General features: G+C 32.9%; 1 protein-coding gene across 3 annotated transcripts in view; it reads right to left on the bottom strand.

Moving 5' to 3' along the window:
• Positions 1-27,523, bottom strand: part of ZCWPW2 (zinc finger CW-type and PWWP domain containing 2) — a 108,893-nt gene that overhangs the window by 8,923 nt on the left and 72,447 nt on the right. For all 3 annotated transcript variants that reach the window (XM_006905713.3, XM_025039106.1, XM_025039105.1), the window contains exons 4-7: positions 26,712-26,826; positions 13,833-13,879; positions 2,591-2,649; positions 1,411-1,478 (exon numbers count right to left, since the gene is read on the bottom strand). In XM_006905713.3, coding sequence (XP_006905775.1) covers positions 1,411-1,478; positions 2,591-2,649; positions 13,833-13,879; positions 26,712-26,826 — 289 coding nt within the window. The remainder of the gene's footprint in view (positions 1-1,410; positions 1,479-2,590; positions 2,650-13,832; positions 13,880-26,711; positions 26,827-27,523) is intronic.

Here is a 27,523-nt window from a genome sequence, read left to right as displayed (position 1 = left end):
AGGGAAAGCAAGTCCAAACAGTAGGGCTTTCAGAGATTCAAGAAGATGTTATAATTTTCCTCTATTTCTTGATCTAGAGCTGATCCTACCTTCAGAGGAAATGAGATATCAGAGGCCTGGATCTAAGAATCCACAGAAATATGAGTCAGGGATAAAATATTTGACAACAAACCATTCTTTCAGGAAATAGTCAGCTCTTGCAAAGCATAGTGGACTTGATGTTTCTGCTCTTTAGGTGTTCAAACTGGGATAGAGTAGCAAAACACAGATTAGCTTAACTATTTGAACGGTTAACGATTGAGACTTTTAGAGCCATAGAGAGTGCAAGAGTCCTGAAAAGGCTTCCCTTTACATGGACAACTACTGAGATGTAGTCGACTGCTCATTTACATGGAAGAGTCATTTCCAGTCAGTGGACGCCCGGCTGCAATGGGTCTCTTCCACAGTATCCCTTGTAAGTTTGAGGGGAGAAGGATCACAGCATTGCAGCCCTCAGCTGCAGTGCCAGAGTCTCCTAGTAGAAACTTAGTCCAGGGATAAGTTGACTTTTGCCTTTTTACAGGAATATTTAAACTAATCTTGTAAGGCTAAGGGACTAAAGAGCCAAGAATAGGCACCTTAATTAGCAGGAAAGCAGCAGCAAAATAAGTTTAAGAAGGGGTAGAATCAAAAGGATTTTGTAGTGATTTAGGAGAGGAACAAAAGGATTAAAAAAAATAGCTACTCCATTCTTCTGTCTGTTCTTTTTATTAATGAGACTAGAAATAAATGGTTATTTAGCCAATTGAAACACAGTGCCATAGGATCTGGGGGAGGCTACAAGGGAGAGCAAGTATGGCACGAATAACTTCTTGGGGCTTAATGTGCTTTAAAACCTTTTTGCATGGCTGCCAAAGTTCCATCCTGCAAATAAGCATTTGCTTGCTTTTCAAGACTAAGGAAAATGTAGAAAGAGTAAAGCACTTTTGAAAACTAAAACTTTCTCCCTGCATTCCACATTCACCCTACTGTGTTCTAATACCAATGGCAATTAATTCAGCTGGAAGCCCCAGGCTGCTGCTTTTCTTCCTTCTCTCTCTTTGGCACCCCTAGGACCCCAATAAATTTGGAATGGAGAGGTCTGGATTGAAATGCACTGATGCTGGTATTTCTTCCCACAACTGCTGGTGCTTTATTTTTTTTAAAAAAACTTCAATACATGACAAAGCCAGAGAAAATTTAATTCAAAGAAACAGAAACCTAAAGACAACTGAAAACTTCTAGTATGTAAATTTATACCAAAAATGACCCACTAATGTTTCTCAGATACATATATATGTACAACATTTTTTTCTTTCAAAGGACTAAAACTATATTTGGTAGAATTAAATATAGGTAAAAGAACTAAAAACAGGACAAACCTCCACATACCCATGTTTTCCTTTGATAAGGCATCATCTGAACAAACATTTTCAAAAGAGTATTTTAAAATAGCTTTCCTAGAAAAAAAATTTGACACATTTAGTTTCAAAAGGTCAATCATGTATATTTAAATAATCATCCATGTATATGCATTGGTAATTGTAAATTATGAATATTTATTTCTTTATCTTGAAGTACTTTTTCTTGGTTGTTTTATACTGTAAGGCAGCATGATACTGTGAAAAACCAAAGGGAAATAACATTTATTTGAGCTCACACTAGGTGAAAAGCACTAATGATCTACACCAAACATCTAACACAGGCTTTTTTATGTAATCTTCCCCCCAAAAAGCTACTAAGTAATTGTTACTTCCATTTTATAAAGAAACTGAGGCTCTGAGAAATTGAGAAATTTGACCATAAAGGTAAACGGTTGAGCATGACATAACTAAATTCTGTCTGACTGCAAAATCCATGGTTTCCACTACACAATGTTGCGAATTTAGTCAGAAAACATTTGTTCAAGTGCGTTTTCTCTAACCATAAGATCTTGAGAAAGCCACTTAACTTCTCTAAGCCACAAATTCTTCATCCTTTAAATGAAGATGATTAAAATATACCCCCTATCTATTTGATGGGGTTACTGGGAAGCGTAACTGAGATAAGGCAGTGAAAGTCCTTTTTAAAATTTTAATTATTCATCTTCTGAAAAAGGACAAAGAAGGGATGGATTAACACATTAAAGTCAGTCTTTGTCTTTGAGTAGAACTCCTTTTAACACAGCACTGATTACCATTCATTAAAAATAAACAAACAAACAAACAAACAAACAAACAAACTCTATGGCTGGTTCAATGATAAATACTAAAACTAGTCATTGGTGGCTTCTTAGATCATTTTAAACTAAAAGCTCCTTAGATCATTTTAAAACTAAAAACCCACTTTTCATCTGGCTGCTCACATGATGTTAATCTTTGAAAATTCTGGTTCAACATATTTCTATAAATATAAAACTTTCTCCATACTTCTAAGACTATTACTTATTTTATTAATTCTTTTAGAAAATTTTAAATATAATGTTTCCCTAGAAAAACAGAACCAAGAATCAGGGGGAAATGTCATATAATAAGTACATCCAATACACATATTTCGATTTTATCATAATATTTTTTAATTTAAAAAAACATACCTCTTCTTTTTTCTAAATTTGGACCTTTTCTTTTCAGTATTATTTTTGGAAACTTGCATCTGTAAGATAAAAATAACAAAAAGATGAGTTAGTTCATATGGCACTAGATGAGCTCAGTACAATAGTAGATCCCATATGGTCCAAGTAAGTTACCCTAGAAGAAAAACTCTGGACTATAGCCCCAAACAACACCTGTAACTCTAAGTCAACCACTTCACACTCACTGCAACTACACTGATTTGTTCACCTTCCAGGAACGGCAGGCTGATCCAGTATGAATGCCTATCCCCTATATCTACTACCCGTATCTTACCTTCACGAGTACATAAAAATGCTAAAACAACTTTTAAGTTTTAATACATACATGACCTCTAAAGAAAGAAAAAGAAATATTCAGATGCCCAAAACATGTGTGATGCAAAGCTTTATAGGTGGGCGCTGACATGGTGAAGGCCCACAAGAAACTTATACCAGGCAATAGGGCTTGGGACTGGAGTGTTAATGTCTAAGCAAAGACAAGATGATGAATGTGGAGAAATTAGAACCCTCATACATTGTTGGTGGAAATGTGAAATGGTGGAACCATTTTGGAACACAGTTTGACACTTCCTCAAAACGTTAAATGTAGAGTTATCCTATGACCCAGCAGTCCGCCCCTAGGTATATATCCAAGAGGAACAAAAACATATATCCATGCAGAAGTTGTATATGAATGTTCATAACAAAACTTCCTTAATAGTTTCTACTTTCATAAAAAGTAGAAACAACCCAAAAGCCCATCAATAGATAGATAATAAGTGGTATATCCATACAGTGGAATATTATTGAGCCTTTTAAAATAATGAAGTACTGACACATACTGCTACATGGATGAATCTTGAAACCATTATGCTAAGTGAAATGTAAGAAAAGTCAGACACAAAAGGCCACATGATTCCATTTATCTGAAAGGTCTAGAAAAGGCAAACTCATAGAGACAGAAGTAGGACAGTGGTTGCCAGGGGCTGGGTAGAGATGAGAAATGGGAACTGACTGCTAATGGGTATGTGGTTTCCTTCTGGGGTGATAAAATTTTTTTTCTAAAAATACTGGTATTAGTTGAACAACTGTAAATATACTAAAATCCACTGAATTGTATACATTAACAGAGTGAATAAATTATATTTCAATAAAGGTATAATTTTAAAAAATCTTAGTGACATGGATAATTGAAAGTAGGCAATAGAATACAATATATCAACAAAAGAAACCCAATATAGCAATATTACTGTTAGAAAAAAGCAGATGTTAAGGCAAAATCCATAATCAGAGATTAAAAGCATTATAACAGTCCCAAATCAGTACACACCTAAAATCTTAACCTTAAAATACACTAAGTGAAAAGGTTACTACAAGGGGAAATAAGATTAAGGTAACAAAGTGCAAACTACTTCATAGTTATTAACAGAAAGTAATACTGTTAAACAACTACTATAATCAGGAAGATTTGTATTGGAGATGGGTTCCTTTTCTACTTTGTTAAATATTCATATCGGCCAAAATGAACTCGTAGGTATTGGCCAAAATGCCCTGTGCTTTCCTGCCCCAAGCTTTTGATAAAGTAGGATGTGGTGAAGAGCACCAAAGTAAGAATGACAGGATCACAATTTGAATGCTATTTCTGACACTTACCAGCTATATCACTGTAAGTTACTGACTACTCTGATATCTAGCAAGAACCTGGTATAAAGTAGACGCTTAAATATCTTCTTACTAAATGACCCTTCTGCATTTCAAGGTCTTCTTTTGTTACACAATGCTAAAAAATTTAACTATCTCAGAGCATCTAGGGGAAGATTAAGTTAAATAACATGCCAAAAAATATCCAGTAGTGCCTGGCAATTAGTTGATGTTTGGTTATTGTTCAACCTGAAATACTAGTCCACTGGGCCAATGTCAGAATTCTATCGTTTTTTGCCTTAGAGCATATGACAGAGAACTTGGCACTGTGGTATGGATAGACTTTAGTAGTGTATTAGTTTCCCAAGGCTGCCATAACAAATAACCACAAACTTGGTAAAGCATAAGAAATTTATCATCTTACAATTTTGTAGGATAGAAATCTATCTCTTATAAAATACTCATCTTTTAATTTAGGGCCCACCTAATCCAGGATAATCTCATTTCAAGATCCTTTAATAATATCTACAAAGATCATTATTCCTACAAAGAATAAGGTCACATTCTTTTTTGAAATATTACAGGTGACATTCAATATTATATTAATTTCAGGTGTGCAGCATAGTGGTTAGACAGACATTTATATACCTTACGAAGTGATACCCCAATAAGTCTAGTACCCATCTGTTACCACACATAGTTAGCATATTGTTATTGACTATATTCCCTATGCTGTACTTCATATTCCCATGACTATTTTGTAACTATTTTGTAACTATTTTGTAACTATTTAGTTAGCATATTGTTATTGACTATATTCCCTATGCTGTACTTCATATTCCCATGACTATTTTGTAACTGTCAATTTGTATTTCTTAACTTCTTCACCTTTTTCACTCAGCCCCTCAACCCCCTTCCAATCTGGCAAACATCAGTTTGTTCTCTATTATCTGAGTCTGTTTCTGTTTTTTCTATTTTGTTTTTTAGATTCCACATATAAGTGAAATTATATGGCATTTTTCTTTCTCTGTGTGACTTATCTCATTCAGCATATACCCTCTAAGTCAATCCATGGTAAGATTTGATAAGATTTATGGTAACAGTTGTCACAAATGGTAAAATTTCACTATTTTTTATGGCTAAGTAATATTTCATTATATACATGTACCATCTCTTCTTTATTCAACTGTCTATTGATGGACACTTAAGTTGCTTCCATATCTTGGTTATAGCAAAAAAAAAAAAAATGCTGCAATGGACATAGAGATGCATATGTCTTTTTGAATTAGTGTTTTGGATTTCTTCAGATAGACATCCAAAAGTAGAATTGCTGAGTCATAAGGTAGTTCTATTTTTAATTTTTTGAGTAATCTCTATGCTCTTTTCCATAGTGACTGTACCAATTTGCAATTCCACCAACAGTGCACAAGGATTCCCTTTTTTCCACATTCATGACACTTGCTGTTTGTTGATTTATAAATGATAGCTATTCTGACAGGTGTGAAGTGATATAGTTCATTGTGGGTTTAATTTGCATTTCTCTGATGATTAGTGATGGTGAGCATCTTTTCATATATCCATTGGCCAACTGTTTGTCCTCTCTGGAGAAATGTCTATTCAAGTCTTCTGCCCATTTTTTAATTAGATTGTTTTTTTTTTTTGGTGGTGTTGTATGAATTTATACATTTTTGGATATTAACCACTTATTGAATGTATCATTGGCGAATATCTTCTCCCATTTGGTAGGTTGTTTTTTCATTTTGCTCATTTCCTTTGCTGTGCAAAAACTTTTTAGTTTGATGTAATCCCATTTGTTTACTTTTTCTGTTTCCCTTCTCCAAGAAGATATATCCAAAAAATATTACTAAGAGCAATGTCAAAGAATTTACTGCCTATGTTTTCTTCTAGGAGTTTTATGGTTTGGGGTCTTCAATTTAAGCCTTTAATCCATTTTGAGTTTATTCTCATATATGGTGTAAGAAAGTGGTCTAGTTTCATTTTTTGCATGTATCTGTCCCGTTTTCCGGACACCATTTACTGAAGAGACTATCTAATCCATTGTATATTCTTGCCTTCTTTGTCATAGATTAATTGACTATGTAGATTTATTTCTGGGTTCTCTATTCCATTTCATTAATCTATGTGTCTGTTTTTATGCCAGTACTATGCTGTTTCGATTACTATAGCCTTTAGTATAGTTTGATATCAGTAAGCATGATACCTTCAATTTTATTCTTTTTAATTCTCAAGATTGCTATGGTTATTTGGAGTCTTTTTGTGGTTCCATGTAAATTTTGATTATTTATTCTAGTTCTGTGAAAAATGTCATTAGTATTTTGATAAGGATTGCACTGAATCTATAGATTGCCTTGGATAGTATGGACATTGTAGCAATGTTAATTCTTTCTATTTATGAGCAAGGTATATGCTTCCATTTATTTGTATCTTCAATTTCTTTCTTTAATGTTTTATAATTTTCTGAGTACAGGTCTTTTTCCTCCTCGATTAAATTTATTTTGAGGTATTTTTTAATGTGATTATAATAGAATCATTTTCCTAATTTTTCTTTCTGACAGTTCATTATCAATGCATAAAAATGCAACCGATTTCTGAATATTGATTTCGTATCCTGCTACTTTACTGAGTTCATTTATTGGTTCTAATTTTTTTTTTTTTTTGGTAGAATCTTTAGAGTTCTCTATATATAGTATCAAGCTATCTGCAACTAAGGACAGTTTTACTTCTTCCTTTCCAATTTGGATGCCTTTTATTTCTTTTTCTTGTCTGATGGCTGTGGCTAGAATTTCCAATACTATGTTGAATGAAAGTGGTGAAAACAGACATTATTGTCTTGTTCCAAATAAGGTTACATTCTGAGGTTCCTGAGGACCTATCTTTTGGGGGCTACTACTCAGCATACTGTAAGTAGATATTATAATCTTTATCTATGCCATCCTTTCTACTTTCCTTCCTATGTTGCACAGCTGATTCTCCTATGTTGTCTAGCCCCATGCTACTCAGAGAGAGTGCACAATGTGACAGAATCACCAATACCTGAGAGTTTGTTAGATATATAATTTATCATGGCCACCCTAGGCCTACTGAATCAGAAACTGGGACTGAGGCCCAGGAATCCGTATTTAAATAAGCTCTTCAGGTGACTTTTAAGCAAACTAAAGTTTTCCAGGGACTTAGAGGTCTAGCCTACATCCATCCACACAAATACAATGCTTTATAAGTGTCATTGATTTTAAAGAAACCAAAGCAAGCATTAATTCTTGTTGAATGTAAAAAAACAAAGATGTATATGTATAGAGTGCATTTGCCATTTACTGGAAAAAAAAATATATATATATACACATATATATTTAGTTATAATTAAGATTGCTGACTACGATGGAAAATAATAGAATTGACTTTAATTGCAAAGAACAGAAAATCCATAAGAATTGTATTTACATCAGATTCATATAATCTATATAAACTGACTTGACATTGCTCATTTCCTTAAGTCACTATTCATATAAATGAAAATCTTTTTATTGTTAAGCAAGAAGTTTGTTAGCTGTGTTAAATCTGAAGGTGTAAAATTCTGATTCATCATTTTATGCTCATAGAAGACAGAAACACATTTTGTAACCTTCTTTTGAGAGTAATTGTCAGTCAATAATCACTAAAGAACTGCCTACTTTGACAGAATTTCCAAAACCTGCGCCTGTGCCCTGAATAATGGACACACATTCCCTGTCAAAAGTTATCATATAGAAGTAAAAGCCAATATTCTTATTTCCTTTTGGAAAATCTACTGGGAAAATATGCTTGGAATAAAGATGAAAACTAGATTCACAGAGTACTGTAAGTGATAGTCATTACTTAAGCTAAGTATCTGGAGAGTACAAATAATAAAATTAAGTCTTCAAGCCTAGATAATAATTGTTTTTAAAAACTATTTGAAAAAGGAGGAAGGCTGAACGATCATTTTCTAGCCCTATTTTAAACATGATTTCAAAAGATGATATATATATATATGTATGCATAAATATCAGTCAATTACCATATGCTCCAATCTAGTCAATCTTTAGTAGAGTCCTGTGAGATTTGGACAGTATCAAAAATCAGTCCCTGGCAATTTGACCTATAAATATCTTGCTGTCCCCTGCCCAATTTCTTCAGCCATGCGTAAGTTCACACCAAAGCACTATAGATTTCTATTCTTTGAGGGGCTTACCAGAGAAAACACTGGCACGTGTTTTGAAGCAGTGAGCTGAGACACAGGAGAGTATGTTTCCTAAAAATAAAAATTGACCACTAGACTGCCATAAAGAGAAGGCACAAAATCCTTCTATTAACAACTGCCAATTCTGACTGAGTATAGAAGTAACAGGACATTTCAAGAAGCTCTACGATTATGTACTTCACTGATAATTTTTAAAGCCTAGGACTTAATTTTTTTAATGATCTATGACTATCAATTTATAACAGGGAGAGAACAGAAATTCAGGAAGTTTTTGTTGTTGTTGTTATTGTTTTACGGCACAAATTTCATCTATAAAGAGCTTACGAATACTATGAACTAATCAAAACAGGATGTCCTGGGAGGAAAGATTCCCAATAAAAGAACTAATATTGCAGTTGTTTATCTAACTGAATGGAGTCAGTAAATTAGATTATTTGACCTCTAATTAGAAACTCTCTAAAAATCCAAGTCTATTGAAAACAATTCTTATTTGTGTATAGTTTTTCCTAAAGTCTCTGGATATTTCAGCAAGATGAATGTTGGAAGAAGATAACATTTTTAATAAAGACTTCCTAAAATTTATGTATTTCAATTATATTTTAAAAACTTGATGCACATAGAACACTTAATTTTTATAGTACTTATACTTTTTTTTCTGGAAAAAAGAATGAACATTGAGAATTTCATTACCTGTTTTACCATTTTTCTCTCCATCAACCTGAGTAGTAAGGATAACAGGCCTGATTCTTCAACCCATGAATCATTGTCAAATGTTCTGAGCATTTATTGTCAGCATTGTGTAAAAGAAGATGATCTCTCTCCTACATATAAATAGACAGACTCTACACAATAGCACATGCACACAAAAAAAGATTATTCTTTTAAAAAATGTATCTGGATACAAGTCTTTATATCAATTCTCTGATGATTCTAAAGGTTGAAATGGAGGATATCTACTCTTGCACCTTGATTCATGGAGGCCGTGAAAGATATACCTCTTTTTGTATGATCAGAATGATTGTGTTCCCCGAGTATGTAACAGAGTATACACATTTAAGAAAAACTCATCAAACTCTATGTTTGAGACCTATGCATTTCATGTGTTTAAATTGGACCTCAATAAAAATTTAAGAAAAAGGAAAATCAAATCAAAGACAACTATAGTAACTAACAATATAGAAATTGGCAAAATGGTGATGGAATATTTGACTGACTCGAGTTTTGAAAGGTAAATGAAAGTAAATGATGTCCACAAAGTAGAATACAAAAGGAAACTAAATGAGTGTTGAAGCCTGACTGACACTCTTCCCAATGGGTTCCTCTGCTTATTATTCTTTTCTGAGATTTCTCTCTGTCTGGGGCTAGAAACCAGCAGTAGAGATCTATTATAATGTTCATCTTTGGGGAAAGATGCATATAAAGCTAAGTGAATCAAGTGAATTGCAGTATATGAATTCCATATTAGTAAGCAAGCTTATGAATTAAAACAAATATTCAGACATCTAGTCATAAAATGTAAGCAATTTATCTTGCTCTTGGGCTAATGAAAATGTCCTGATTTTGAAGAATTTTTGCAATATTTTTTTATCTGAAAATATAATAGCCTAAATTTCTCATATGTAAATGTATAAATCAAAAGAGTGGTCATTAATTTTGTCTTTCAAAGTATATGTTAAATTATTGGCATTAATAAAAGTGTTAGAAAAAAGATACCCATGAATACACACATAAATTCTATATGTAAGCCAGAATGAAAAAGAAGTCCTTTTACCATTAGTAATAAATAGTTGGGATAGTCTTATTTAGAAATATGTAAAATTCTACATTAAAAAATTTAAAGCAAAATGAACAGAGACAATCCTGGCTCTATCACCCGACTCGTCTTTTTTACTTATTTTGCTTCAGTTTTTTCACCGACGTATTACGAATAGCAACAGGAGAAAGGTTAAGTGAATCATAACATATTTTGTTTTAATGAAAAAGTAGTCATTTAAAGCATGTTACAAAAGCTCTGAAGCCCCCAAAGAAAAGTTTTACTATATAAGTACAGCAAAAGGACTACAAAAAATTTAAAAGGAACTGAAAAAAATGTTTGTAACATATTGACAAAGTATTAACTTTGAAAGAGAAGTGTTAAATGGCTAGAACTGGCAAGCTAAGGCAGTCTAGACATTTCCTTTAATTAATGATGAGACTGTAATTTGTACAATGTTGGGAGATTTTTTTGGTGGGGGATGTTCAGCAAAGAGGTAAAATTTTAAATGTGCTTATTCTTTGAACCAGCAAGCCTACTTCTGGTAATTTTTCCTATAGAAATATTTACACAAACATTTATTAAGATCTATGTACAATGATATTGCTGCTTTTTTATTTGTAATTTTGCAAATCAAATCAACCTAAATGTCCACAACATGGTTCAATAAGTTAAGACATTTCCATAAAATAAAATGCTATGCAACCACTGTAGATCTTTGACTTGAGAAGACGTCGACAAAATGTTTATTAAGTGAAAAAGGAGAGTTTAAATTCATTCCATTTATGTTAATAAAGTACATATACTTATACATGTTTTATATAAACATACATCTCTAAAGATATGCAAAAAAAATGACATCAAACAAATGCATCAAATTAATAAAAATTGGCTTAATTAATGTGATGGATTATGGATGATTTTAAAAATTCTATCCTCCAAATACAATGCTGTTATTTTGAAAAAAAAAATAAATCGTGATTAAAATATGGGACTTACTTAAAAAAAAGACTTTTAATCTAATCTTAACTACCTAATAGAACTATGATACTGTTACAAGTCTGAGAATTTTTAAGTGTTCTTAAATTCTTACTTCCTACCTCTTTCTGAGAAATTGGGGAAAAAGTACTGGCATTTATTACACAAGCACCTACTAAAATATAGCAACTATATGCTATTATAATTGCTTTTCATATTAATCTTTATAATAATCATACAAGGTAATTATTATTGCTCCCAATGCAGAGATTAATTCAATGAGATGCAGGGGTGTTAATTTGCCTAAGGTCACACAACTACATAGCACAACTAGCTCTTGAAGGCAGATCTGGCTCACTCATAAGTCTATATTCTATCCACCACAATTTACTGTTTCCTGAATATTTATATATATTCAAATATTTTTCAGAGTCTATAGCAGGCAACACTGTCAGCTATTCCCCCCAACTTTCTGACACACTACTGTTTTTATTTTTTTTTTTAATTAATTAATTGATTTCTTTTTTGGCTAACTGACTCAGATACTTACTCTGATCTGCACAAGACTTTTTGACATCTGAAAATACTTACTGAGCTGTTATAAATAGTATATACATATATATTCATGGATTATTAGAGCAGGAAGGGGCTGAGAGCAATCTAGATCTTCCCCTTCTTTTTAAAAATAAAAAATAATCAAGCGGGACTCAAAGAAATTGGTGTGAACTTACTCAGTCTCTTTCATTCCGACTGTTGTTACTGAGCAGAGACATAGGTCAGGCAGGTGCACCTATCCTACTCACATCTATCTTAACAGGTAGCCAAATGGATGAAGAGCTGAAGGAAAGGGACTATAAGAATGGCAGAGGCTTGTAAGTTAGAGATCTCAGTAATTGCACTTCTACCTTTTATAGCTAAATATATCATTGAAAATGTTAAAATATGTTGAGTAGAGAATAAGTAAGTTATTCAAAAACTTCAAGAACAGTACATTTATTTCATTTCAGTTTCCTTCTGCCTTCTAAATTCTTTGGCTTTTTATCTAATGTGTTTCTGAATTATTTTGCATTATGTCACTGTACAAAGATATTTGTAATTCATTGAGCCTGGTAGTGTATTCGAAAGTCATGACAACTGTTGGGCAGTTCTTGTTATACAGTTTGTTCCATGCATTGCAAGATATATAGTATCCTTAACCTTTGCTCCTCAAGATTCCTCATAGTCGCCCAAATTACTATAACCCAAAACATTTTCACAAATTTCTAAAACATCCCAGAGGGCAATGTCTCACAAACTACCTGTGGTAAAGTACCAGTTGTCCCCTCTAATATGTTTAAGATGTAAACTTTTAAAAAATTACAAAAAAAAAAGCCACTAGGAAAAATAAGGACATAAGAAAGACATACAAAATACAAGTTCCATTTTACTGTTACATTTAAAAGACAAAAATTATGTCAAATTACTAAACAAGTTTCTAAATAGTTACTCTCATTTTTTTGTTCCTATCTCGTTGCAGACCAAAAATAAATAGTTCGCAGACCAACTCTGGTCCATGGACCACACTGAATAGCACTGTCCTAGGAAAGGACTCCCTTTCTTGAGTATCACTGGTAAAAATAAAGCAATGTATCGTAATGTTAGTTATTACTGTCTTTATCATTTTTGATTCTAAATATCCTTTAGTAGAGACTGAAATAATTCCATCCACATTAACAATCTTGAATTACATTACATATTCCTATCCAAATCTTCAGGCATACACACAAGTCCTATTCCCTTTCTTTTTTAAAGGGCAACATTATCTTTTATAATATTGAATTCCTCTCTGCAAAGGTTCATCAACATTATTTAGCCAGTGAAAAGCCAAAAAGCAAAAGGATAAAATGAAAACTGATTTTAAAAGAACTCATAAAATATACGTATTCCGAATACAAAAATAATGCGCACTTCATTACTTATTCTTCTATAGGTTCATGCCCAACGTCGTTTTCTGTTCCCCCAGGTTACATTCGACCTTCCCTGGATGCACCTGCACCAACCCCACCACTCAACACAGGAAATACCACAAGTGTAGGCTTTCCTTTCAATCACAATTCTTTTTCTTATGACACCAATGTCTTATGTGTCCAGAAGAATTTAAGCATTGACTATTTCTTTTTTTCAATAGTCTTGTTAAGAATATTGTCACCTGAGGAGAATGTCAAGGTTAATCCTATCCCACTCATAGTTTGACAGTAAGTAGAGTTAAATATCTCTCTGCATACAATATACAGAATGATGTGTTAAATTTTAAATTCTTTAAAAATGCTATTGGCTTTATAAATTATGATTTAAAAGATTCTAGGTTTAGATTCATTCAAAAGGCTTATGTTGTTCTCTACTTAAATTTAAGGTTCTAATTTTTGATAATTCTGTAACATTGACATAAATAACCATAAATATTAAATTTCTAGTGTCAATCTAAAAAAGGAAACATATACTCAAATAACATTTATAAGAAAAAAATGACTATATGTTATTTCGCTTTTAAATATTCATTTAATTTTCTTTTGAAAATAGCATTAATCAAATAGAATTTGATGTTTGTATACTTTATATGATAAACATGATCTTACCCTTTTCTTGGCCACCACTGCAACTCTGCCATCTGTTTTGGATTTATCTGTAAGATAATAAAATATAACTGCTTCAAAAAAGTACCTACACTCCTGTTCAAATAAATGAAAATTTACACAATCAAAATTTCCTGTTTTTTCATACTGTGATATGTTTTCAGTGGTTCTTTTGATCAAAATGCTAATAAACTCAGTTTACCAGAATTGACCAGAACAAAGTAATACAAAAGTAGTAATAATAATGTGAAGGATTAGTATACTTATTTAACAAAACTCCTTCCTTAAATCTGACTGGTTAGTTGGACATACCCTAGCCTCAAGTATATCTTATTTCTAGATTCCGGTTGGCTTGTGTTCTCTGGAGTATATAGGATCTGGAATTAAATCTCAGCTATCTCAACTTCTGGCCAAGATGGCAGAGAAGGTAAACACTGTGCCCAATTCTTCCCACAATCACATCAAAATCACAACTAAACTACAGAACAACCATCATTGAGAATGGCCTAAAGACAAGCTGAACAGAAGTCCTACAACTAAGGATATATTGAGAAAGCCACATTGTGAAACTGGTCTCAGAGGTGGAGACATGGAATAGGTTGGTCCCACACCCATGATGTGGCAGTTAAGGAACGGGAGGGTATCTTAGCTATGGAAGTCCTCCTCTGAGGAGCAAGGGGTCCCAGCCCTAATTAAGCTCCGCAGCCCTACATTAGGCTCCCCAGCCCAAGACTCCAGTAAGGGAAAAAGATGTCCTCATAATTTCTGGCTGTGAAAACCAGCTGGAATTGTGGCTGAGTGAAACAGAGGGCCGCTGGAGTCCCAGGCGCTCCTCTTAAAGGGCCCATGCATGAATTAACTCACCGATGAGTCACTCATTCTGAGCTCCAGCACTGGGGCAGTAGCTTGAAAAGCACCAGGTATATATGGTGAAGAAATGAATTGTCTGACTTCAGGGTTAGAGTTGGAGGGATAGTTTTCTCCCAGACAGAAGTGCCGGCAGAAGCCATTATTCCTCTGTTGAGCCCTGCCCCCACCCACTTTGCAGACATAGGCAGGCACCCAGGCTGCGTCTCCATCACCTGGCCCTGTTGATTTCCTGAGATTCCACCCCACCCAACTTGTGGGCCCACCTAAACTTCAAGTGGCTTTTCAATACAAACAGTATGTCTTGTATTGAGCTATGGCCTTTCCTAAAATCTCTCAAAGGTTCATAAATCCCAAACAAGCAGTACCTGGCCTCAGCATGACCCTCAGAATGTACCTCTTGCTAAGTGGCCCCAAGCCTAGTGGTAGCCAGTCTCAATTTGCAGCATAGCCTCTCCCAGATGCCTCCAAGCCCAGCACAAGTGGCAACCATCTGCAGATCACTCTGTAGCTCATACTAGGTGGCCACAGGCAGGGTACCGGCAGTGGCTGGACTTGGCCTGTACTGGAGCTTCTCCCAAGAGGCCCAAACCCAACATACCCTGTGGCCAGCTCTAGACTATAACAGAGCACCACCCAACCACTTTCACAAATGACACACCCAAAGGACAGACTATGCAGGCACCAGAGCCCTGCTAAAGTGAATCCTGCTCTGTGGGATCAGCCCCTGCACACAGCTTCTCCACTATAGTCATGGCCATCCCTAACAGCAGTCAACCTGAGAATCACTCTCTCCCACTGATGTGCCAACACCAATCAAGACTCAACAACAACAGGAGGGCACACACAACCCACACAAGGGACACACCTGGAGCACCCAGCTCAAGTGACCAGGGAGACTGCGCCACTAAGCCCCACCTGCTATATAAGGCCACTCTACCAAGACAAGGAGATGTAGCAGATCTACCTAATACATAGAAACAAACACAGGGAGTCAGCCACAATGAGGAGATGAAGAAACATGTCCCAAATGAAAGAACAGAACAAAATTCTGTTCTAAACTAAACAAAATGGAGATAATATATCACATGCAGTTCAAGAATGCTTAGTGAACTTAGGAGAAGAGCAGATGAACTCAGTGAGAATATTAACAAAGAAACAGAAAACATAAAAATAAAGATAGAAAAGAAATAGGAACTAGTTAGAAATGAAGAATACAATAACTGAAATGTTAGAGGAAATCCACAGCAGATTAGATGGAGCAGAAGATGAAACCAGAAATTTGGAAGACAAGGCAGCAGAAAACACCCAATCAGAACAGAAAAATCAAAGAGAATTAAAAAAAAAATGAGGATAGTTTAAGGGGTCTCTGGGACAACATCAAGCATACTAATGTTTCCATCATAGGGGTACCAGAGGGAGAAGATAGAGAGCAGAGAATTGAAAACCTATTTGAAGAAATTATGATGGAAAACTTCCCTAATGTGATGAAAAAAATAAACATATAAGTCCAGAAAACTTAGAAAGTCCCAAATAAGATGAACCCAAAGAGGCCAAAATATATCATAATTAAAATGCCAAAGGTTAAAGACAAAGAGAGAATCTTAAAAGCAGCAAGAGGAAAGCTGTTAGTTACCTACAAGAAAGGTAGGTAAGCTGCCATTAGACTCAGTAGATTTCTCAATAGAAACTATGCAGGCCAGAGGAGATTGGCATAAAATACTCAAAGTGATGTAAAGCAAGGACCTACAATCAAGATTACTCTACCTAGCAGGGCTATCATTTAGAATCAAAGGATGGATAAAAAGCTTGCCAGATATAAAAAACCTAAAGGAGTTCATCACCACCAAACCAGTATTACAAAAAAATGTCAAAGGAAATGCTTTTTAAAAAACAGAAAAACAAGATTAAAAATATAAATAATAAAATGGCAATAACTACATGCCTATCAATTACTTTAACTGTAAATGGATTAAATGCTTCAATCAAAAGACATAGGGTGGCTGAATGGATAAGAAAACATACATACGCTGTCTACAAGAGACTCACTTCAGATCAAAAGACACACAGAGACTGAAAGTAAAGGGATGGAAAAAGATATTTCATGAAAACAAAAACAAAAACAAAAACAAAAAAAAAGAAAAGCTGGGGTAGCAATACTTATATCAGACAAAATAGACTTTAAAACAAAGACTATAACAAGAGACAAAGAAGGATCAAGCAATTTCATTTCTGTGTATTTAGCCGAAGAAACCCAAAACACTAAAACAAAGAGACATATGCATCCCTACATACATGGCAGCATTCTTTACAACAGCCAAGATACAGAAGCAACCTAAGTGTCCATCAACAGACAAATAGATAAAGAAGAGGTGGTGCATATGGAATATTACTCAACCATAAAACAGTAAAATCTTGCCATTTGCAACAACATGGATGGTCCTAGAGGGTACTAGGCTGGCTAAAACAAGTCAGACAGAGAAAGACAAAATACCATATGATTTCACTCATATGTAGAATTTAAAAATATAAATCCAGGCTATCTCTACTTGTACATCTACTACATGTCTACTACAGACATATAGCCATTATTTTATTTAATACTCATGATAATCTTGCAAGATATCTAGTTCATCCTCACCTCACAGTTAAAGAAGTTGAGGCTAAGTTGAATACCCTGCTTAAGGTCATACAGTGGGGCCAGACCCATCTGACTACAAGTCCTCAATCTTTCCGAGATGTCTGCTGCCTCCATTTGGGACCCTTGAGCTGCCAACAGTACCTCAGAGAAAGACTCAGCAAGAATGAGAACTATCAGTGCCTTTACTTATTCTACTGCTCCTAAAACCAGAACAATTAGTAACCAAATAGAATATAGAAAATTATTTCAAGACACTACTTTGACACATGCAAAATTATGTGTGTGTGTGTGGGTGGGTTTGCACATCTATGTGTATGTGTATTTATAAAAATTATTGGTATCTGGTGGATTAAAAAAATGTTTAATCTATAATTCTATAGCTAAATAGGTTATATAAAAATATTTATTCATAAATACATTTTTAAAACATTAATATTGTAGTAATGAAAGACAGAACAAGCTATGGATATTAACAATAAAGTTTTAGGGTTACATTTAACATTAAAGAAAAATACATCAAAATCTAGAGCTAAAATTCACAATGAATATGTAAAACAAAAAATAAATATCCATGAATATAAAAGGAAATGTTTGTTATCTAAAAGCAAATTTTGTAATTATATATATACACATATATATATATGTATATATATGCACAAATATACATACATATACATGTATGTATATGTAATATATATGTAAAATATACATGCATATATGTATATTTATGCACATATGTACACACATACATATAGGTTTAAATAATACACACACACACACACGTGGTGACAGATATATACACACACACACACACACACACATATATATATATATATGCATAAAACAGAAATCCAGAGGCACAGGTTATTATATTTATACCTACAATTGACTGGATATATATAAACTGCCCTCTTTCCTATGTTCAACTGTGTGCTTGAAATAATCCCTTCTTCTAGAATAGCCTTTTTCACCATTGATGAATGTACAAGACATCCACTGTCACAGATGTTTCCTCCAAGAAGTAATGCCCACCTCTTTTGTAAATCCACAGTCATCTTAGGTCAAAGAATTTTCTACTTTGTACTATGCTGACTTCTACATATGTCTAAGTACTCTGCAAGATTACAATGTCCCTTAAAGGCAGGGAGCATGTTTTATATGCAATATGTGCTCAATATTTTTTATAATTAATAAATGTATATGTATTTTATTTTAAATCTTATGTGGATCTGAAATATACATTTTACCTGAACAAATTAATGTAAATTAGACTGTAAGATATAAAACAGTATGTTCTCAGAATTTCAGTTTCTTTATTGATAAACCAGTAGTAATAATTATTACTTTATTGGTATGTTGTGAGATTTAAATAATATAATCTATGTGAATAAAACTTCTAAAACAATGTTTGGCAGATAATATTTAATCAACAATGTTCTCTTCCATTTTAGTTAATAAAGACATTTTGGTTAGTGTGTGCATGAGAAAGAGTGAGAAAGAGAGAGAGACTCTTAACCCCTGGAATGCCAGGAAAAATAGTTTAGTCAGGATATAATTCACTATTGGATCATCTTTTTAAGCGATTGCGTCATTTAGCATTTAAATAAATAATTATTTTCATTTTTTTAACATATGGGGAACAACTGATAAGTAATGATAAAACAGCAAAATATTTCAAGATATAGGGAAAAAAATAAGAGCATTGAAATCCCACGATATATTTTAGATGCATAAAAGGGCCCAGTAGAACCTGATAGTAATTACAAGATAGAATAAATTTTATTGTACCAAATTTTTTTCTCCTTGTTTTTTAAAGATCTCTAATAACAATAAGTCATGATGAAATATTAATCATTACAAATAGTTAAAACTGCATGCAAAAAAATTCAAAAACTAAAATTAGATTTAATAGACCCCGATTGTATGCTGTCAATGAAAATAGAAATTTCTTATGCTTCTCCTCAAAATGTATGCCATTCTTATGTAAAATTTTCAGTAGGGAGATTAATTGGGAACAGAAATATCCAAACTGTTATTCAAAGGACATTTTGTGATCAAAAGTTGCAGAACCATCTCCCAATGCTACAAGGGAGTGTTTTGGGGAGTATCAACAACCTGATTTTCAAATGCTAAAGGAAAATTCTGATGTAATACTTTAAAATATTACAATTACTAGCGATTACCCTATTAATAACAGTAGGTCCGTGTTCAACTTCAGCAACACCAACCACTTTCTAAAGGCTGAATTTTCCCTAGTGAGAAAGGTTTAATTTCCTCCTTTCAGAAATCTCTGCATGTAGGGACCCTCACATACAGAGTGAAAAGCAGTTACCAGGAAATGTAGATTTGGATAATTAAAAGGGCCTTTATTCCTCTTCAGAGCTATATCCACATCACATTTTTAAAGTGTAAAAAAGGAACTATACGTAGAAAATGAAAATGTTCTAAATGAGTAGAGGTGGTTATGCTTCATGACACATAAGGACAAATGTTTTTTTATTTACAACCTTATTATAGAGGAGTACAAATATTATCATGAATCAAATTCTCTTCTTGAAATAATTTTTTTAAAGCCTGTTCATTCATGGCCTCCTCAGAAAAACCATCAGTATGTGCTTCTTTAAAAGTGACAGCTGAGAGCATTTTCTTAAAAAGATGGAGGCAGTCTAGTTTCCAGTCTGGCATGGAAGGAGCTTAGAAGTCACCACTCTGCCTTAACGACAAATAAAAGCTAAACAAACTGAAAATCAATAATTCTTCTTAGATCCTGCTAAGAAGTAAGGCCACAGGGAAGACTACTGCCCCAAAATTTGGAGGGACAGACGGGAGAATACAAAGAATCAAAACTTATATGAGCAGAAACTTCCAAAAGAACCAGTGCTAGAGTAGGAAATCACTAGTGTAACTGATGAATTTCTGGAGCCTCAGTGTGAACAAGCCTGAGAGATAAAATTCTAGCAGAATCTAGTCTTAAGGTAAGGAGATGAATTTTTGTGAGTTTACCTCCAGGAGTTCTACCAGATTCTCACACTAAAGACTGGAAGAAAATCCCCTTTTGCTCAGGCAGTAGGAGAAAAAAAAAAAAATAACCATTTGAAATATGCCAGAGCATTTGGTTTTTCTCAAGATAAACTATTTTACTTGTACCTAACCTATTGTGTTTTTTTCAAAATCTAACCAACCTGGGTGAAAGGAAATACCCAAATCCAGCCTGCTCTAGTCTTCTGTGAGTGAAAGGAAACACACAACTCCAGCCCCCTTTAGTCATCCTTTACTACCTAAAGGGGCAATAAAAAAAAAAAAGAGAGAGAGAAGTAGTTGTGAAGTTCAAAGATCAGGATTGAGACCTAATCACAGGACTACAGAATCCCTCTCCTACTCTACATGCCTTACCACTACACTACTAAAGGACTATTTACTATACAGTTCCTTTTGCCCAGTACATCATGTTCGCCTTTCCACCAAAACTTGTAAGGCATACCAAAGGCAAAAAAAAACAGCTCAAAGTGACAGAGCATCAAAAGCAGATACAGGTAAGTCAGAGGTGTTGGAATTATCAAATTGTGAATTTAAAACAATTATCATTAATATACTAAGGGCTCTAATGTTATAAGTAGACCACATGCAAGAACAGATGGCTAATATAAGTAGAGAGATGGAAATTCTAAGATAAAATAAAAAAGAAACACTAGAGATCAAAACACTATAACAAAAATGAAGAATGCCTTTGATGAGCTTATCAGTAGACTGGACACAGATGAGAAAAGAATCTCTGAGCTTGAGGATATAGCACTAGAAGCTTCTAAAACTAAAAAGGAAAGAGAAAAAGACTGAAAAAAAAAAACCCAACTAGAGTATCCAAGATCTATGGTACAACTACAGAAATGTAACATGTGTGTAACAAGAATACCAAAAGGAAGAGAGAATGAAACAGAAGAAATATTTGAAGCAATAATAATCAAGAACTTCCCCAAAATTAATCTCAGATATTAAACCATAGATCCAGGAAACTCAGAGAATACCAAGCATGATAAATGCCAATAAAAATATACCTAGGCATATCATATTTAAACTACAGAAAATCAAAGATAAAGAAAAAATCTTGAAAGAAGAGAGAGGAGGAAACATACATTACCTATAGAGCAGCAAAGAAAAGAATTTTATCCAAATTGTCCTCAGAAACCACGCAAGCAAGAGCAGAATAGAGTGAAATATTTAAAGTACTGAGAAGGGAAAAATCACCAAATTAGAATTCTGTACCCTGTCAAATTATCCATCAAAAGTAAAGGAATATGCACTTTGTCAGACAGAGAAAAATAAAGCAATTTGTTGTCAATAGATCTGCCTTGCAACAAATGTTAAAAGAGAGAAGGAAAATGATATAGGTCGGAAACTCAAATCTAAGTAAGAAGAGATTAGAGAATGACTAAGTGAAGGTAAAATAAAAACTTTTATTTTTCATATTCTTAAAGTATCTAACAGAAAACAATTTGTTCAAAATAATAGCAACAATATATTCATATACATATATAGAGAATGAATGATAACAATGATACACAAGGGATTGAAGGATGAATTAGGAAAATTTTGTTATTTTAAGGTATATGCATTACTCATGGAGCAGTATGGTGTTATTTGAAAGTGAGCTTAGACAACTTGCAAATGAATTTTCTAAACTCTAGGAAAACTACTTAAAAATGTTAAAAAGAAAGTAAAATTGATATTCTAAGAAAGGAAAGATAATAGAATTATATAAAATGTTCAATTAAAACCACGGAAGGGAGAAAGAGTGGAAGAAAAAAATAGAAACAAAGAACAAGGGAAACAAATAGAAAACAGTAACAAATATGATAGTTATTAATTCAACTATATTAATAATTGCTTTAAATGACAATGGTCTAAATACACCAAATTAAGACAGAGACTGTCAGAGTGAATTGACAAACAGGACCTAATTATTTGTTGTCTACAAAAATTCACTTTAAATATAGGTTAAAAGTAAAGGGACAGAGAAAAATATACCATGTTAACACTAATCAAAAGAAAACAGAAGTTGCTATATTAATTTCAGACATAGCGGACTTCAGAGGAAGGGAAGTTATCAGGAAATAAAGAGGAGCATTACATAATGATAAAATGGTCTATAGTCCAAGAAGACATAATGATCATTAACATGAATGTTCTAACAGAAGAGTGTCAAAATATGTGAGGCAAAATTGATAGAACATAAGGAGAAACAGATGAATTCACTATTATAACTGGAGACTTTAATACCTCTCTACCAGAAATGAACAGTTCCAGCAAGCAGAAAATCAGTAAGGACATAGTTGAACTCAATACCATCAATCAACTGGACATAATTGACATCTACAGACTATTTTATTCAACAACAGCAGAATACACATTCTTCTCAAGCTCACGTGGAATATTCACCAAGACAGACTACATTCTGGGACATAAAATACACCTATAAAAAATAGATACTACACAATAGTCTGCTCTTAGGGTACAATGGAATTCAACTAGAAATCAAAAATATTTTGAACTAAATAAAAAATGAAAATACAGCTTATAAAAATTTGTGAGATACAGCAAAAGTAGTGTTTAGAGGAGAATTTATAGCATTGAATACATATTATGAAAGAACAAAGATCTAAAAATTAATAATCTAAGCTTCCACCTTAGGACACTAGAAAAAGAAGAGCAAGTTAAATCTAAAGTAAGCACCAGAAAATAAATAAAAATTAGAGCAGAAACCAATGCAATTAAAAACAGGAAATCAATAGAGAAAATAAACAAGACCAAAGTCATTTCTTTGAAACTATCAGTAGAATCAATAGGGCAATATAGCTAGATAAAGAAAAAAAGAAAGAAAACATAAATTATACTAATATTAAAAATGAAAGTGAGGAAATCACTATTGATCCCATGGATATTAAAAGAATAAAAAAGAAATGCTATAAGTAATTCTATGCCCACAAAGTTGATAACCTATATAAAATGGACCAATTCCTTGAAAGACACAATGTGCCAAAGGTCTCACAAGAACAGACGATCTGAAGAGGCTAATATCTATTTTAAAAATTGAATCAGTATAATAACCTTCCAAATAGAAAGCATCATGCCCAGATGGGTTTACTGGTAAATTCTACAAAATATTTAGGGAAGAAATTAGAGCAATTCTCTTCAAACTCTTCCAGAAGACAGAAGCAGAGGGAATACTTCCTAATTCATTCAATGAGGCCAGTATTATCCTAATTCCAAAACCAAATAAAGACATTTGAGGAGAACTACAGACCAATACTTCTCATGAACATAGATGCAAAATCCTCAACAAAATATTAGCAAATCAAATCCAACCATGTATAAAAAGAATTACATATCACAGCCAAATGAGATTTATCCCAGGTATACAAGGCTGGTTCAACAGTCAAAATCAACAGGCTAAAGAAGAAAAGTCACATGATCATATTAATAGATGCAGATAAAGCACTTGAAAAAAAATCCAACACCCATTCATGATAAAAACTCTAAGCAAACTAGAAATAGGGTGAAATTTCCTCAACTTGATAAAGAAAATCTACAAAAAAACTCCCTATAGTTAACATCATACTCAATGGTAAGAAACTCAAAGCTTTCCCACTAAGATCAGGAATAAGTCAAGGATGCTTCCCTTCACTACTCTTTCAATACTGTACTGTATTAAGCTGTATTAACTCCTAGCTAATGCAATAAGACAGGAAAAGAAAAGGAAAGTTACACAGTGGAAAAAATGAAATAAAACTGACTTTGTTCGCAGGGTACAAGGTTAATACATAAAAGTCAATCACTTTCCTATTTGCCAGTGATGAACAAGCAGAAATTGAGATTAAAAACACATTACCATTTACATTAACATACTCAAAAATGAAATAATTAGGCATAACTCTAACAAAATATGAACAAGATCTACATGAGGAAAACTAAAAATTCTGATGAACAAAATCAAAGAACTAAATAAATATAGATATATTCTATGTTCATGAATAGGTAAGCCTCAATACTGTCAAGATGTCCATTCTTCCCAACTTGAACTACAGATTCAATGCAGTAAAAATCAAAAGCCCCGTGATATGGGATGTTGATAGTAGTGGAGCTGGGTGTGGAAAGGGAGCATGTGGGAAATCTATACTTCTGCTTAATTTTGCTGAGAATCTAAAACTGCTCTAAAAAAAGTCTGTTTTTAAAAAAATAATTCTGAAAAAAAGTAGGAATAGTCACTCTAAAATTTATAGCACGTAAGAAAATATTAATCCTAAAAATAATACAAAATCCTAAAGCTGAATTATGAGGAGACTATTCAAAAATATAATTTTAATAAATATTTCTATATAAGAAAAAGCTTTCTATCCTCAGCTGAAAAATCACTCATGTGGCGTAATAGTTAATACAACAAAAACAGGACAACCAAATCATGTGGACAGGACTAAAATTTGTCAGAGTATGACTGTGTCTGTAGTTATATATCTTTTACTGACCCTACAGATTTCAACAAAGAGTTGCATCAAACATAATAGTATGCCAATTTTTGCAGGGTAGGAAGAATTGAGGCCAAAAAAATTAGTAGTACTTATTTCTAGGTTGGAAGAAATTCTGGGGTAAAGAAATCCTCCAAGTTTCTGCAATGAAATAAATGGGTTGCCTCTAAATTTTGCAAAATATCTGAATAATGACTAATTATCTCTCACAACCACTTTGAACACAGTAAAAAGCTGAATTCGTACTAGAATTCATTTTGGAAGCTAAGCAAATATAAGATTAAATTATCTATTCTGGAGATAGTGAAGAGTGCCTATGAAGTGAGTGAGATTGCTACAGCAAAGACTGAACTACTGAAGGCCTCTTCGCTCCCATTCATTTTGGCTACTTCAGAGAAAATGAAAGTCTTTAGGCATAAGGCTCTCAATAATTAGGCTGAATTACATCAAATTGTGCATGTAAAAATCACCAGACTTGTCACAAGAAAATGGTCTGTTGCTGCAAAACTGATGAGAAAGAACCCTTCTCCAGAGTCTCTTGACAGTCCAGCATGCCAAAGGACTCAGACATAAATACTTGGCATACAAAACAATGGCAAAGGCATAGTTCAATAACTTATGAAGAGTGGATCTCCTGCTAGTGTGAAATAGTTGCAATATAACTTTAAACAGTAAATGACTATATTACTTCAAAGTATCAATGTTTAAAAGAACTAAATATTTCAAAGTTTATTTTGGTTACACAGAGAAATGTATAGCTCATGCAAAGTATAAAACTGTATTCGTGACAACAAAATGAGTTCAACCTTTACTGCTGATAACGAAGACATTATATTTTTAACACAAGGAATAAAATTGCATTTATGGTAATAAATGTCTCCTTTCCCGGTCTCAGAGTAAACTGGAGTAGTGTTCTTGTCATTCGTTTACTACTCTTTTCAAACCTACTTATTTGCTTTAAAATCTAAATTTAGGTAGTTGGGTTAATACTTAAACTTTTTCTCAAATAAAATGTTTTCACATATAAGTTTTTAATTATTTTTAAATTAGTAATTAATAAGTTTAAAATACATTAAACTTTCCATAGGTAAAAAAAAAAAAAATTACTGTTACTTAAATTCAGTCAGCAGCAAAAGTCAGATCATCCTACAGAGTAATCTGTTTTAGAACTTAAAGTGTTAAAGTGAAAAAGGGCTTCATAAGATAGAAAATTATTATGATCACTAAGCAGTGATCATAAAAACATATTTATTGAAAAATCATCATTTTTATGTGATAATCGTTTTTAGTTTTAAAATTTTATATCTACTATAATCCTTATAATGAATTCATTTAAAAAGCTGTCTATAAACCATAATATTTATGATCCAAGAGAACTTTCTTTGAAAATGACCTAAAATATTCTCATTTGTTTCACCTAATTAAAAAGAAAGTTGAAGATTATCTTTTATCTCTGCTTTGAATTTATTTAAAAATAAAATTTTGAAAAATACTTTTTCTGAGATAATAGAGCGTATCCAAGTGAAAGTTTCACCCCAGGGATACATTTTTAAGCTGTGGCTTCTAATTTTTGAAATACATGCTTTGAAATACACGAGAGGACCTATGTAGATAATCTAAGAGCACAGAAGATGACAGAAGCGCTAATTAAAACCCCTGTATTTAAATAGAGTGGATGTGTATTAATCGAAAATAGTTTCAGAGAGTAAAATATATACTGTCAATCCATACAAAATTGATTTATCAGTGGACAAAGATGTGAAGAGAAAGATTTTTTAAACTGCAAACATATTTTGGAAAGCACACATCTGAATAAATCCGTATTTTGGGGTGACAAAAAGTTAAAAATTCATATACCCTCTTTTGATAGGTAGCACATTTCCAGTCTTTGCTCAGGAGAATATCCATAAAGTAGGTATGCTTCTTGTAGTGCACTTTTATACCACTTCTTTTTATTCTTACATTTTTCTGGCTAAAGAAACACAGAAAAATAATAGGATGCATTATAAATATATAATTTTGTTTTAACATTCATTTGATTTAGCTGTTGAGCTGGAACTAAATCTAATTTAAACATTGTACGATATATTACTTAGACTTTAGTATCTGATTATTAGTGCATTATTATTTTAGAATTTAGCAAAGTTGTAGTAATTTTGCATATCAATAGCCATAGGGTCAGATTCTTGACTCACTAAGATAATATTTTAATATGATTCATATCATACTTATAAAGTTATAAAAAGTTAAGACTACTAATGTAACAAAGTAGTCAATATTAATACATTAGAATAATGCTGAGTCCCTTTTTAGTAACATAGCGATGATACTGAAGTAGTAGAAATTGAAAAGCCAAGTTTCTAATTGTAAGGAAAGAAATTCAAATCACATCTAATTTTGGTGTTATGGCTGACAGTCAAAATATTCATACAAGTTCCTTAAACTTTCCGTGTCTCAATTTCTTTATCTGTGCAATGTAGATAGGAGTACAAACCCCTAAAGGTTTCATGAGTCTAAATGAAATAACAGATGACAGTTTTCTGGAATAGAAAGAAAGCACTCAATAAATGTTATTCTGCTTGAATATAGCACTTTCTCTAAATGCTTAAGTTTTTTAAAGAATATATTTTGAAAAAGAAAATCAGAATCAAAGAACCTTTAGATTAAAA

The sequence above is a fragment of the Pteropus alecto genome, unplaced genomic scaffold (genome assembly GCF_000325575.1).
Source record: "Pteropus alecto unplaced genomic scaffold, ASM32557v1 scaffold10, whole genome shotgun sequence".
Lineage (NCBI taxonomy): Eukaryota > Metazoa > Chordata > Mammalia > Chiroptera > Pteropodidae > Pteropus > Pteropus alecto.
Note: the sequence above shows the minus strand (reverse complement) of the source record. Positions and strands in the feature narration are given on the sequence as shown.